The sequence below is a fragment of the Leptonotus elevatus genome, chromosome 9, assembly GCF_054856555.1.
Source record: "Leptonotus elevatus isolate MCC_2025b chromosome 9, RoL_Lele_1.0, whole genome shotgun sequence".
Classification (NCBI taxonomy): domain Eukaryota; kingdom Metazoa; phylum Chordata; class Actinopteri; order Syngnathiformes; family Syngnathidae; genus Leptonotus; species Leptonotus elevatus.
In genome coordinates, this window is record NC_141247.1 from 9578744 (window position 1) to 9594660 (window position 15917).

The 15917-nt window shown below is 40.8% G+C and overlaps 1 protein-coding gene across 2 annotated transcripts; it reads right to left on the reverse strand.

Annotated features, from left to right (window-relative positions):
* Positions 1-77: 77 nt before the first annotated feature.
* On the reverse strand, positions 78-15917 carry xkrx (XK related X-linked). 2 transcript variants are annotated; one of them, XM_086085712.1, is made up of 4 exons: positions 15131-15917; positions 5180-5439; positions 2828-3350; positions 78-2745 (listed from the first exon to the last, which is right to left on the reverse strand). In XM_086085712.1, exons 1-4 carry the CDS (start codon positions 15457-15459, stop codon positions 2601-2603), a joined length of 1257 nt encoding a protein of 418 aa, XP_085941838.1. In that variant the 5' UTR covers positions 15460-15917; the 3' UTR covers positions 78-2600. The 2 variants fall into 2 exon arrangements, with proteins under 2 accessions (XP_085941838.1, XP_085941837.1); XM_086085711.1 differs by having other exon boundaries at positions 78-3350.

Here is a 15917-nt window from a genome sequence, read left to right on the forward strand (position 1 = left end):
GTGTGAGAAACCTTGATGGAAGTTTAAAAATAGCTGCTGAAACGTCACATCAACAGGATTCTTATACACCAAGCAACTTGCTTTTAAATAGAGGTGGTTTATTTATTTTTTTATTAAAGTTTCAAGTCAACAATGAAGTAGTCAAGGCACTGGACACAAAAACAATATGTGAACATTTATCAGTAAACGGGTTCGGTGGCAGAAATTGAATGTTAGCTTTGTTCTCCATCGGGACAAGTGGACATGTCATTACAGAAAGTTCATATTGACTTTTTTTGTATTATCTTTTCGACCTGATTGACATTCAATCCACACTACTTACAAAATGTTAATGATATTTGGCTTTCAGGGGTGACATTTTACGATTTTACTGAAACACTCAAAAACCTTTGGAAAAAAAAAAGCATTTAATTGATTTTCAATGATGTTCATTTCTTCCTGCCATCTGTTCGAAGCCTTGCAATGGTGAGGTACCGTCTACTTTCAATTGTTGTGCCTCTGAGATATGAATATAGACATTTTCACCCCAAAACCAAATATCGCAGACTTTTTGCAAAAAAGTGCGTTTTCCTGCTTTCCTTGCTTAGTCCATCAATCATGATTGTTTTTGCTCGTTTAAGTCCAACTCAACTACATTTGTTTCCCACAGATCTTCTTGTCGTCTCTTTTGCCCAAACCATAAACCAGTTTCAACAAGGCGAGGCCTCCGTCGCAGCCGGTCCAAGCAGTTCGACGAGCAGACGAGGAAGACTAATTCCGTAGAGTTTGCTCTCTTTTGAGAGGACGCGAGGTTGTGCAAAGCGACTCAGATGCACTTTTTTTTTTTGCGGCTCGCTTCCCTCGCACACCTGCTTTGGTCGCGGTCCACTCTCAAGGCTTTCTTTGTCCTGCGTAGACTACATTCTTAAAGAGGTACAAAATCGACTAGAGGAGGAGGGAGGGGGGGGGACGGGGGTAATCCAAATAGTTCTCTGATAAACAATAATTGTGTTTGTCGGCACACCTGCGCAATCCGCACAGTAAAAAGTTGCAATGATAAAAATGCCCAGTTTTGATGTCACGAGATTTTAAAAGTAACAATATTGGCATTGCAGTCTCCTGCGCTGCATCACTCAGAGCAGTTTCTAGTATTTTGGTGGTTACACAAAGAGTTAATTGTGCAATTAGGCGAGTGGCCGTCAGTTAATCACAGGTCACATTAAAAACAAAAACAAAGCAAGCATTCACAACTTCCTTCACCCAACTGAACCCACTGCTACCACTACACCATCATTTGATATTTTAGTGATATCAGTCTATTAAAAACAATGCATCGAAATGGGATTTGCACCCAGAACACATCATTTAAGGTGCAGTCTTATGTGATATGAGTCTATTAAAAAAAACATTTGATTTCCTTCTATGATCAAGTCAAACAAAATGACAGTCACAGGGTGGTCGTTTTGGTTCGAAATATTAGAAACAGCTCTCAGTAGGCATATTTGTTACATTAATTCCACTTTCACAACTGAGCATTGTTCTCTATTTTTTTGATTCAGTGATAATCCCAACCACTGTGCCAAGCCACATTAGAATATTGTGAGAAATTAACCAATTTCACTAAAATGTTCTGAAAATTGCTGTCTACTACAAATATACATTTTCTTATTATCATTAATGTCTTTTATCAGCCATCTATGCTCGCAACTTAAAAGTGACAAAATATTAAATATGAATTCCCGTCCATCCAGCATATTGTCCACGGACATATTTTAACGTGATGCATTTTTTTCTAAATCAAATCATCAGTTAGCTATCTGTTTTAGCGTAGGATGAGTTTGAAATTATATTTAAGTGTATTGAACATAATAGTTTCCAGCAATTTTCTAAATAGAAAATCTTTCATGGGACTTACAGGAAATTTATTGGAATAAATCATATGTAATATGTTAAATATTGCTTAAATGTTAGCCCAATCCTGACTAAAACAACAAGAATCACGGTGCCTTGATTTACGAGTACCCCAATTTACAGTTTATTCAACATATGAAATGTCAATCGGACTTTTTTTTTTTTGCTTTGACTGCAGCAGTTTGGCAAATATTGCACAATTTTTAAAAAGGACTTTCAAGCTGTTTAATTAACGCCGCTCACAGTTGAACTTGACTGTCAAAGCGAATATTACCCATTATGTATTTAAAACACACTGTTTAGCCTTCAGTGCAGTTAGCTTAATGCTAATGCTAACACAATGGCAATTGGAGAGGCTGTAACGAATGATTTGATATAGGCCTATGCGTGATTTGAGTTACGAGTGTCGTCACAGACCAACTTCAACTCTTATCTCAATGCACCACTGTATGTAGGTGCATTGAGATGGTGATTGTTCCACCTGTCATTTTATGTCAACAGCATTTGTGGTAAATACATATTTTCAGAGCATTTAAGTGAAATTGGCTCATTTCTGATGGTTGGAAATCTCAGCTGCGAGATGGCGCGGATGTTCCTACTATTGCGATCTCAGGCATACTCGGTGATGTCGTCCAGAATGGTCGTCTCTTGCAGATCGGCGTCGCTGTTGAGGTTTTGCGGACCCAGCAGCTGGTGAGGCTCGTCGGGAATCAGCACCATGGTGGCGGCGGTGGAGTAGGACGGGGCCATCTTCCTCGCTCGCCCCGCTCCCTCGCCCGCTCCTCGGCGGCAGCAGACGCAACGCAGGCAGTCGTGGACGTTGTGCCGGAAGAGGCTGCGGCACGGGTGGAAGAACTGATAGAAGAGCAGCATGAAGAGCACGGCCAGGCTGTATCCGATGAGCAGCTGGACGGCGAGCAGCGGCGCGCACACGTACTCGTAGAAGTCCGACTTGAAGAAGTACCACAGAATGATGAGGAGCAGGTTCTCCGCGAAGCGAGCGCCGTAGTATATAGCCAGCCGGTCCCAGCGCTGCTTGCGGTCGATGAGCTCGGCGTGGCTGAGGTCCAGCTGCACGGCCGACCAGCAGAAGACGTTGATGCACGCGTAGAGCAGCGTGAACAAGCACAGCACCACCACCGTGCCCAGCTTGGAGAAGTTCTTCTCCACGTCCTTGGCCAGCGAGCCCTTCTTGGCCCAGAACTCGGCCCAGGGCAGGAAGAAGAAGAAGACGAGGTTGGCCATGCCCACCAGGATCACCCAGTGGGTGAGCGCCGTGCTCATGAGGACCAGGGCGATGATGCGCGTGGTGATCTCCAGGCCTCGCCACAGGATCATGCACAGGTAGGCCGACGGGCGGAAGCGCACCTTGTAGTCGTCGTAGCGGATCTGGATGGCCAGGACGCTGCACACCAGGGCCCCGTAGATGATGGAGATATTGGTGATGATCATCAGAGTCACTGCAAAAAAAAACCACAACATCATCAGTTTTGTTTATCACAGTGGATATGAAAATGAGTGCAAAAGAAAATTGGTCAGAGGCTGCCAAGAGGGCGAACGCAAAAATAACGCAACTGCAGCAATTTCTGGCAAGTACTGACCTCCCAAGCGCATCCGTAAAAATGTATCATGGTCCGACCAAATCAATGTTGAACTTTTTGTGAAGCAAAAATGTCAGAAAAAGCCTCCAAGAACATCTGAGCTTTAATTGGGTTAAATCAGAAGCACAAGTGTAAACTCATTTGACTTGAGTTTCAATATGATTATGTGAATTCTGAACATTATAAGACAGTGTGCACACTTTTGCAACCAAGTTATCTCAGTTGTATTTTTTTTCCCCAATAGAGATGTCCAGATTATAGGTCAAGTTAATAAGGGTAGAGAGAGTTTCCCCAAAAAGTATCTTGGACTCAGTTTTTATATCACACAATACTGGCATTTGAACATGGGTGTGTAGACTTTTTATATCCACTGTGCACTCGTTTTAGGCTCCTCCATATTCTGACAAGTCATCCATTTTCTAGACCGCTTGACATCATCTCGCGGGTAACTGCACTGGTCGGCAGCCAATACATGCTCATTTTCAATTGTATTTTTTTAATTCATATAAATCAGTTAACTAAACATATAATAAAACAAAAACAATGATACATGTAAAAGTAATACTTTTATGTGACTATTTAAAAAATGATCAAATGCATTTTCTGTAACCAATTTTAGGGGGGGAAAAATTATGCAAAAATAATGTGGCCATTTTTTGCCCACCCGTAATTCGGAGTCATCAATGAACCTAACCACAACGTTTTTAAGTATGTGCAACATGCGAACTCCCCACACAACTGATATTTTGTTTGTTTGAACCCTGCATCTCAGAACTGCGAGGAAGAAATAACCACTTCAATTCACCATACCAATGAGACTCACCTTAAACGTACTTTTAACCAGATCATTTTCGTCTTAGCTCAGCAAAGTTACCACACGTACTCAAAAAGTCGCCTGCTCAGCCGTGCCCGAGTTAATCGTCGGGTGTGTCATCTACTTGAGTAAAGTAAGTGCCGCACCTGTGTGCTGTGGTGAAGTTCATGACTGGTGAGGCACAGACTCGATCCTCCGCAGTCGGATACAAAAATAGCAGTCCAAAATAGATAAGCCTATATTTTTTTTATTTTAATTATGCTTCAATCAAGTCTGTTCAACAATATTATTTCAGTACATGGTCAAATTCCATTTTAATGTTTTTTTTAAAAATCTTTTTATATTTTTTTTATTAAAACACTCATTTAATCTTACCTTTATATTTAATAAGTTAAGAAACAAAACCACCAATTATAAAAATGACCCACATATCAAACTGCACGTCAGAGTGAATGGAAAACATCACAGGGGACTCCCGGTTAAAAATGGCGGCTCCCTCTGACCTAGACCATCTGAGGCTCCCTCTAGTGGTTATACTGTATATGCCACCACAAGCTGGCCGTCAGTCAGTGACAAACGGATGTCACATTGTGTCCATGGCGGGAAGATCTTTGTCATATGTAAACAACAATTGGTCGACAAGTCACGCTTTCACAACAACTTAGTTAACAATAGAAAACTGCTGACCAAGTGGTACCAGCTTACAGTGAGTTACGTCTATCATGTATTCATAAGAAAATACCAAGCTTTCACAACAACTTAGTGTTGACAAGAGTTAATTGGCACCGACTTCCTCCTTCATGCATGAGGATAAACTTGATCTTCCACCCACACTGTGTGTTATTACTATACAAAAGGATTTGATTGGTCTTACATCGGACGGGGAGGATGTACTTCTCCTGGATGGTTGCATACAGCTGGAGCGTGAGCTGCGGCGTGGAGCCCAGGAAGGCCTGGATGACGGAGGTGCGCTTGAAGGCGTTCCTGTGCGTGGCCAGGATGCGCTCCGAGCGGCTGACTTCGCACTCTGTGCGCGTGCCCTCGCCCCTCTTCAAGTAGATCTTCCTAGTTATGGTCACGTAGGGCTCTTCCTTCCTGCCGGCTTTAAAGTATGCCATCAGGGCATCAAAACACCTGCGAGACAAGCAAGAGTAAGCATGGAGTACTTTTTTACAACAGCAGAGGGCAGTGTAGCCTTACTTTATTTGTATTATTTAGGAAGGCCGTGGGAGATTGACACACAATTATAAACGATGACGATGATGATGATAATATACAAAAGTAATTAATACAAGTGTGAAGACTTGTAAAAAAAATAAAAAAAAGGGATCAACCCCATGGTGTGAACACGACATTTTTACAAACACATTAATAAATAATTTTATCTGAATGCAAACAGGATCAGCGCAATAAATGTCAGGTTTCTTTGGTTTCTATTTTTTACCAGAATGTTAAAAGGAGTGGATGGAAGTAAGTGCATTTTATATACAAGTGGTGTCTTCAGACAGGAGTGACTCGACTTACAAGTTTCTCAAGCAACGAGCTGTCATTCAGCCAAACTTTATTTTGACTTGCAGGCCCAGTTCTGAGATACGAGCGCTGTGTGGTGGCAGTAAACTCAACTCACGTCACATTAAGCAGCGCGTTGGAAAACAGTGAACAATTTAATACAAAGAGGCTTCATGCCACTACCAGTAAAATATACAGTGAACTGCACTTTGTGTATTTAAAACTTAGTGCTGCAGTATATATGCAACTGATTGAACACCAACATTGCAGCAACTCATGTAAGCAAACAATACATTTTACTCGCAGTCATATATTATTCATCCTCTGTGAAGAACGACTAATATTACTGACTGATGAGTGAGGAGGAGTTGAGACTTCTCAATGGACAATACTGTTTATCAATGTGTCTGTCTTATAGTGCACACCAGAAAGAGCAGCACAAGGGCCATTCAACTGACATAGTGTGACAAAAAGGGCTTTAAAAACAAATAAAAAATCTCTATGCTCTGTATTTACTGCAAATTTTCATAATGTACAATATTATGTAGTGCTATTTTTTCTCAATATAATGCATATCACAAACATTTGTTTTTAGGAGGGACGACTGGACAAGGTGAACTCATTTGCTCCCCAAAATCTACAATATGTTCTATTTTAAATATTACCAGAGTCCCAAAGACGTATTTATCCGTTTTTTATGCTAGAGCAAACAGAAGGCTTTGATGCAGCCTCTGAACTGAAGAGAATGATTGAAGCAATGGCAGTTATTACAAAAACGCCAAGCAGGTGGCAGCAGAGTATAAGAGATCAACCAGGGCCATGTTGCAACAAGCTCTTTTCCACAGTTTTAAAAAGATTTGTGAATAATGATGAAATGTTGCTATATTCTAACGCTAATTGCTGCAAAACAAAAACAGATAGACATATACTTTTTTTTCCTGATGAAAGAAGAGGCTCTAATATTTCTTTTGGTAAGTTGCATCTTTTTATAGCAATAGAACACAATATTCTGTGGGCCTTGCAAAATCAGTCAAAATCCAGTAAAACAGCCAGGAGCGAAGGGTGTTGCTTCAGTGAAAATGGGTTGAAGGAATTTAACTCTCATCTCAAGGCACCACAGCTCTTCTCACAGAGAGGACTCACAAAAGTTATTTTCATGGTAACCACTGATGCTTTGTGCTTTTCTAGGCTTCGTGTTGATTCAGATTTTGTAGTATACATTTTACAGCACAATGTCTATTTCCCCTTGGGAGATTATAATCAGTATATATTTTTTTAATTCACTTTATATTAATTGGATTGACATTATGGCTAAAAGATCCTAAAGGTGTTTACCCTGCCTATGGAAACTTAACATGGGCGGGTTTAAGAATATTGAACAAATCCAAAAAACCCCACCTGAGGTTCCACCAGAGGGCAGCCTGAGAAAAGCAAACACTTCCCTGAGGGCTGCCAGGCTGAACAGAAACTGTTAAGGGTGCAGTCCTGTGAATTTTTTTTCAAGGTGAATGCGCTCTGTGTTACGTTGCAGGACAAACAGTACTCTGTTCATATGCTGGGAGGAAAGTTCTCAGCGGAGGCTTCTGGGTAGAAAGTTATTCGTCAAAACACAACTCTGAAGTAAGGATCGAATGCATCACGTCGTTTCACGTCACGGTGCTGGAATGTTTTGCACGGCTGCTGACCGACCGGCTGCTAATTTTGTAGTGTAACCTCGACACAACTGGTCCTTGACCCAAATGTTGGCAACTGGCAGTCAGCAAACGCTTATCACCACTCTCGCTGGCCCTCGCAGGCTGATATGAGCATTTGTGTGCTCCGGCCAAGGGTGCGTTCAAACTCTTGGGAGCCAGCTGGGCTATATTGATAAATACATTAGCCGATCAATCAATATGGTGACTTTTTTATCCTTTTTTTTGGATGCATCCATTTAAAGTGAGAACACAGAGCAACTTTGTGTCACCATTTCTCTCTCAGGAAATTCTTTCGACATCTCTTCAGCAAGATCATCCTGTTTGGGACCGCCCGCGATTAGGCCTCGGGCAAGACCATGTATACGTTGAGGTCTGCGGGGCGGGAGGACAGCAACCGCAAGAAGGCGCGGCGTGTTGGGACGAGTCGAGTGTGAGACAGTAATTGGGACGCGACGAGTTGGGGCAAGATAGACAACTTTGCTGACTGATGAAAAAAACTAGTGATAGACCGATACAATTTTTTCAAGGCCGATTATTAGTAGTCAAGGAGACCAATAACCGATATTTCAAGTTGATATTCATTTGCTGTAAAAGACAAAATATTAGCGATAAAATGGAAAAAACTAACTTTTTCTTTTCATTTTAAACTTAAAAAAAATGCAGGGAGATTCCAGGGTCATCAGCATGTTAAGCTAAATTAAAAACTAAGATAAAGTAAATAGTCCCCCAAAGTTGTGTACTGTAAATAAAGTTTTCTAAAATGTCAACATAATTTCTTGTATTTTTTTATTTAAACTAAAAAGTGTAAATAAATCCATAAATGAAAAGTATCTCACTGAGCGGCAAATGCATGTGAATGTAGCACATTTGGGGTTTTCATCAGTGTTTGTAAAAGGTTTCAAAAGATCTTTGCAGACAGTGAAAATTTGTCTCAATTGGTTCGAAATAACAAGTAAAAACTGTCTGTGAACATCTTACAAATCCTGATGAAAACCCTAAATTTGCTACGTTCGCAAGCCGCTTTTGATCAGTTTCGTAAAAAAGGCTGATGCCGGTAGTTGTCAAAATGCTAAATATCGGCACGATAATCGGTCTATCCCTAGAAAAAACATTTTCTTTAAAAGGTACGTCATCCAATTTTACGATGACGCTGTGCATATAGTGCATGACATGCAATATAAAGTCACTTTGACCTGGAATTCACAAACATCTGCTGCCAAATGTTGGCTTTTAGTGACCATGTGGACAATCCATGCCATTACTGCTATGCTTTGTTGAACTCAGGAAGAAGGAGAAATGATATTAGAACCAGAAGCTACACTGGTGTCAAGTGACCACAGATAGTGCATGACATCCTGTTATGCTTTGCAGAATTCAGGAAAAGATATCGGACCCGGACTTTGCCCAAACCTGCGGACAAATACAGACACTTATAGCGACATATTCTAACGCTGCAGAACGTGTATGATATGCTATTGCTACTTGATGCGATTTGTCACTATAAAAGTGTCCTCAATTTGATTTCAGTTTTACCTCATTTTTAGTTCATTTTCTAATTTGTCATCTGAGTGTCGAACTCCAGACTGCAGAGGATGTTTTACTGCACGGCCATGAGCTCAGCCATTAAATCATCCCGCGTATAGCACAGGAAGCCAACAGGCAGCAGAGACAATGTGTTTACATCGGCTTGAGATAAAGCAGAGGAAGCGGAATGTGCACCAGTGTGTGTGTGTGTGTCTTGTTTTTGTGACATAGTGGGGCCAACATTTCGGGATTTCACAGAGTTGTGGGGCCCACCCGTCCATGTGGGGCCATTTTGCTGGGCCCCACAAGTTTAGGCCTTTTTTTGAGGGTCAAGACTTGGTTTTAGAGTTTAGGTTTGAATTGGGTTATGGTTGAGGTTAGGGTAAGGAATAGGCAATCAATTTTGATGGTTGGGGTTAGGGGCTAGGAAATACATTATGTCAATGAGATGGCCCCACAAAGACAGTAAAACAAACTTGTGTGTGTGTGTGTGTGTGCTCTTTCTAGCCTTTGTTTCATCGACATGCCGCCCACTGCGATATTCAAAAGGTGGTCACATGTTCATTGTCCATTTAAGTCATTGACGTGAGGCAAGTGCTTGGAAGCGTAAAGCACATAAAAGATAACAGCTGCTTCTAGTTTTGTGCTCTACAACTCAAGTTGATGGGCGTGCCAAAATCGTGGATTTAGTTTTTGTTTAAAGGGAGAGTCAACCCCCCAATTATTATTTTTCAAATAATATGTTCTAAGCAGCCCCACGGGTCTAAATATGGTGTTCTGGTTAATATTGTGTTAGAGGAATATGAGTTAAGCAGCAAAATCTAGCCATTTTATCCATCACAGTGGGCGGCCATTTTGTCACTTGCTGTCGACTGAATCAGGGCTCAGGTAACAACCAATCACGGCTCAGCTTCTGAAAACAGATGAGCTGTGATTGAAGATGACATCAAAGTTGCTCAGGGCTCAGGAAACAACCAATCACAGCTCACCTGTTTTCTGAAGCTGAGCTGCGATTGGTTGTTACCTGAGCCCTGAGCAACATTGATGTCATCTTCAGTCGACAGTAACTGCCAAAATGGCCGCCACCTGAGATGGATAAAAATGGTTGGATTTTGTTTCATAACTCTTATTCCACAAATGTAATATTAATCAGAATGTCATGTTTTAGACCAGTGAGATCCCGTATAACATATTGTCAAGAAATGTTTAAGGTTGACTTCCACTTTGATATCTTTGCATCAGATGGCAACACAATCAGATTGTTAGATTATCTGCGCAAAAGGGAGCATAACAATAAAACCAAGTCCACTCATGTATATGCCAGGTTTCTACTTTTGTGTGTGTGTGTGTGGTGGGGGAGGGGTGTGGGGGTGGGGCTTAATTTGAGATCGCTACAGTCTCGCCCACAGCTGCCAAACAGGTTATCTTTCTTTCTTTCTTTCTTTCTTTCTTTCTTTCTTTCTTTGACGGCTGATTACCTCCAGAATAAAAGGGGCAGGGCTATTTCTAGACATTTTTTCCGATCACTCTTTTTAAATGTAGGCTCATCAGCTGCATGAAGGGGACTGTTTTAAGGGGTCGGCCAAGATCAAGCTGTAATAAATATGATGAATGGTGGGTGTGCTTGCAAGGCAGTAAACGCTGCTACTGGGGGAGGGGATTGAAACAAGCAAAAAAAAAAAAAAAAATCAATAGCGTAGAACCCAGTGTTGGGCTGTGCATTCAGTCAGGATTTACCAGACTTCATCGTCTACACAATCACATTGGAATTATATAGACCACCAATATTCAATACTATACAAAATGAAATTTGACAATTCGGAATCAATATTTAGCCAACAACATAACAAAATCGCAAAACATTTCTAGTACTATTTTGCTAGTCAAAACCTTTTTTCTCTGACCATCAAATCAAAGGAAAGTACAATTCTGGTATGTTTTTGAGGCCACCTGTAAGGTGAATCTGATTGGTTAAATGAAAAGTCCCATTGTTAATATAGTTTATAGTTATATCAGCCAGTACTGATTCTGAAATCCCTAGGCAGATTAACTCATTCACGGCAAAAATTCATTTTACCGTATTTTTCGCGAAAAAACTCGCAAATTTGACATTTTATAAAGTGGTAAATTTGCAAGATTTTTTTGGGATAAATTTGCCACTTTATAAAGCGGCAAATTTACAAATTTCAAGTGAGAAAAAAACTAATAAATTTGCGTGTTTATAAAGTGGCAAATTTGAGGGGAAAAAAATCGTAAATTTGCGAGTTTATAAAGTGGCAAATTTGCGAGTTTATAAAGTGGCAAATTTGCCACTTCATAAAGTGAGAAAAAAACTCGGAAATTTGCGAGTTTATTAAGTGGCAAGTTTTATATCTGTTTAAATGTACAATAAAAAAAATTATAGGTTTTCATACTCTTAACAAAATTGGAAAAAAATGTTAAACTAATAGAAATAGTTACAATAAATTTTTGACGTCTATAGCTGTCAATGGCAGTGAATGAGTTAATTGGCATGGCAAGACATTGAGGCTGAAAGCAGATTGGACAAAAAAAAAATCAAATAACATTTTTTATTGATGATATATTTTACAATATTTAACTACTTTTCACACTTGTGTGTCATCATGTGCGGACGCTGAAAAGTGAGATAAGAGGCCAACTGTGTCTCTTGCACAATTTTAGAGCAACTTCAAGCGTTTGATGATGTCAACATAATAACATTGCGGACCCTGCGTTCAGGTTGCCATTGCCGTTTGTTCATCATTACAGTAACTGTATGTACAAGCTTCAATTTCAGACCCTCTTTCACGCCTTCCCATAAAAAAAATAAAAAAAAGTACTTGACATACAAATGTGTTGGTGGCAGTTTGGATTCCAGTTGACAAATTTAAACGACCAAGGAAGTGAACGAGTTTGCATTCGTTTGTTAAGACACTGCTTGTACCCATTATGATGGGGACAGTTTGATTAATTCAATTGCAGTCTTTTGTAAATGTTCACTTGGTTGTTGGTCGACCAGTATCATGCGACAGATTGTCTTCACCTTCAATGGTTCCAAGATATCGTGTGGGAGGACATTTTATTCAGTGTGTGGCCTTCTGTTATTTCCATCTGGGTTGTGAATCTGCACGCAACAGAAGAATTTGCAAGTGTCCACTTATAGTATCATTATTATTTTTGTAAATGAAAACTTTTTGACACAACTCTTGTGTACCTAATGATATGCCTGACAACCCTAAATACTTTATTTATTAACTTTAATATATTTTTTTCTTAGGGGTGGGTATTTTGTCCCGTGTTCCCCGCACTGCCCACCCCGCTTTTTTTGTGGAAAATGGTAGATATTGAATTATCAGCATTTTGGAGGTAAATCCACCCTCCATTCATTTCACTGGCTGAGCATAAAAAAAAAACCAGCATGCCTTATAAATTGTGATGTCACTGTGGCGACAAGTGCATTCCACAACATGTGTAGCCTGAACTGTCATAATTACAGTAAATAATATTCATATGAAAAATAATTCTAGGCTGTAATATGGTAACAATAAGTCATGCAACCACGTGCATGCTATCAAATCAAATACTTCAAACAGTAGCCGGTTCTTGCGCTCATAAATATTACTTGATTTATTCCCATTTCAACTAATTCTGAAATTACTAGATTACACACTACAATGAATATTCATGGTCGTCTCCTCACATCATAACTTTTAAAATTTTCTTGTCACTTCTTTCAACAAAGTCTCTAAATAAGTGAGAATGCCGTAGCTAGGCTTTTGTCTCATCCTCACTGGTTCAGCCACGTCACTCCCATCCTGTCATTAATGCACTCACAGCCTTTTTATTTTAAGATTCAATATAACATTTTAACGGTCACTTAGAGAGCCCTCAATGGTCAGGCTCCTCCATACTTGGTGGTGGATCTTCAATTGTGTCATTTCATTGTCTGCTGACTGCCTTTTACTTACGGTCCCTTACCCAAGATTAAAAACTAATGGTGACAGAGCCTTGCAATCAGTTTCCCCCAAATTGTGGAATTTGACCTATGAGCTGCCGGGATTTTGTTAGAGAGTTGTCAAAAGCACATTTGTTCATGCAGGGATTCCTAGTAAGGCACCAAAGCCGACTAAAGTGGAGCATAGCGAAAACATTAAATCATGCTCAAGCCTGCACACTAAGTGATTAAGCACCACGCAAAACTGCAAACTTCTATCATGTTTTAAGGCTACACATGAAGAATATTGTACTGTTTCATATTTTATTGAACCATAAAAACACGGTGCAGTTGTCAAGGAAGAAGTGGATTGCCAAAAAGAGAGGAAAGGGGAGATGATAAAGCAGAATATTCATATGCTGTTTATAGTGTTTTGGTACATATTGGCGATCTGTCTCTCTGTCTATGTTTTTTTGGCATTCTTGATTAGATGTTATATCTGCAATGTCGCGAAGCTATTCATCTGCGATTCAAATTTTGAATCATGGCAAAACCAGTTGCTGACTGTCGGCCACTCATGTAATCCCGTTGCCGAACCCTGCACACTTGCGCAACCGTTCACTCAGGTTGGACCTAAGATTGTTTGGATTCGGTGTTTTACCTTGCATTAACTGTAGAATTGGGATTATGGATTTTAGCCAATGCTTCTTTCTACTCTATACTTTGTGAAATAGCCTCGTCACTTTTTTTCCCGACCTCTGCGGATGATAACGCAATGTAAAAAGAGGTATAGTCAACTATGGTTGAGATCTTGATTGATCTATTGATTGAGTTCTTGGAGACAGGACAAAAACAAAGACAGCTCAACATGAACCAGGGAGCATTAATGACAAATATGCCGCAACAGATTCAGAGAAGAAAGATATTTCTCATGTGTGCTTTTATCCAAGAGAATTGACCATTTGCAAAAGCCCCCCCTGTACCTACGTGCAAACGTCCGATTTTTTCTCTCTACTGTCTGTACAGGATGGTTGTTTACTCGGAGGAAACACTAAATGCAACGTAAAAGATTAAAACAAAAAAAGTTCAACATGCCTGTTACGATGCTACCTTTACATTGTGTAAATAAATAAAAAACACATCACAGAGCTCATATGAGACCCAGCATAAACTACTAAGACGTCGAGTTACCCAGCTAACATTAATAACAAGATCAGTCTGTGTATTTTTACAAGGCGTCATATCCTAGAGGACTCGCCGAAAATAGAGAAGCACTTGCCGATTTTGGTGATGACTGGCCGATGATAATGACATCCTGATCCTTTGATGTCCAGATTTGTGGATGACCTTGCCCCTAGAGCTAAAGTGAATTTGACAGAGCTAAAAGCTAGCTGGTCACATGAACGGTGGACAATGTTTTGTTGTGGTTTGTTTTTCGCTTTTTTATTTTCATAACAAAAAGCTGCCATTTGAACAGACTTTTTGACTTTTCATATCCACTGTAGTAGCTCAGTGCATCTAATTAGTGTTCAGTCCTGACCACCTACCACTCAGTAAGTTCAATCACTACAGTGGTGCCTTGAGATCCAAGTTCATTTAGTTCCGTGACCAAGGTTATAACTCAAAACGCTTGTAACAATATCTCAGTGTATGCATGTGTTTCTCCACATACGTTCATATCCATCATTGTTTAAATGGTTATAATCACGAGACACTGAGGCTACTTGTTAGCCTAAAGAGAGCTAAAGTGATACTTACTGCTTGTTGTAAGGTGAGCTGAGTTCACTGCCACCATAGCACTCATAACTCAAATTTTAACTCACAAAGATGAACAAAAACACGACAGCTCGTATCACTAAAAACTCCTAACTCGAGTTACTCATATTTCAAAGCACCCAGTTACTTTTGCATCTGCATTCTATTTCTTGTGATTGGTTGATTAAAGCAAAACTTGTTACAGCCAACTTGTACTATTCTGTAGCTACCTGAACTGCTGTAGATCCAGTTGATGTATATGGCCCAGTTGCAGGCTGTTAATACTTTTCCAATAGTATTTTTTAGCACTTCATTGATCTGCTGTACTTCTACAGAAGTATAGAATGTGAGTCATTTTGCCTCCTCTGCCTATATGTATTTTTTTCTTTTGTGGTTCTTGCAAACCTACCTAATGATGGGCCCCAGGAGCAGCAGGTGCAGCAGGAGGACCAGCGGCCGGTCTTGGCCCACGTCCCTGTGGATGAAGATGAGGGTCATCTGGATGAGCACAGCCGGCAGGAGCATGAATGCGATGGTGAAGCCCAGCCAGTGCTCGTCATTTGTGCGGTGGTAGCTGCCGCACAGCACGGCGGCGTTGAGCAGCTCCGCGCAGTACAGCACCGTGGCGAGCACCACGCCCAGCGGAGGGCGCACTCGACTCGGATTCACCACCACCACAACCTCGCTGTCCGACGCCGGGGGGTCCGCGTAGGAAATCTCCCTCTCTTGCTCCTCCATGGCGACAACAACAAAAACCCAAACTTTTTCTTCTTCTTCACGCTTCAACCACCGAGGTGACGCGCGTATTTAAATGAAAGAACCTTAGCGTCCATTATTTTAACTCCAAATTTGGCCGCATCTCTCCAATCTGGCACCATTGTTCTCTCCTGCGTCCAAAATAGTGAACAGGTGAAGTTTTGAAACAAGGAAACGCCTTTTTGAAGCCCGGCAAGCAGCTGTGGGTTTGCTCCCCAGCCGGCGTCGGTACGACTCGCTCGTTCGGTCCGTCTGCGTGGAAGTTCCGCCTCGTCACGTCCTCAACTTAATCATCGCCAAAACCTCAAAATGTCTTCTTTCTTGCTTCCTTGTCCAATTTTTGGGCCCCATGACTTGGTGGCGGCGGCGGTTGACGTGATTTTAGCTGCATGTGTTTTCAGCTGTTTCATGCAATGCAGTGCACCCTCCGTGGTGGTTGT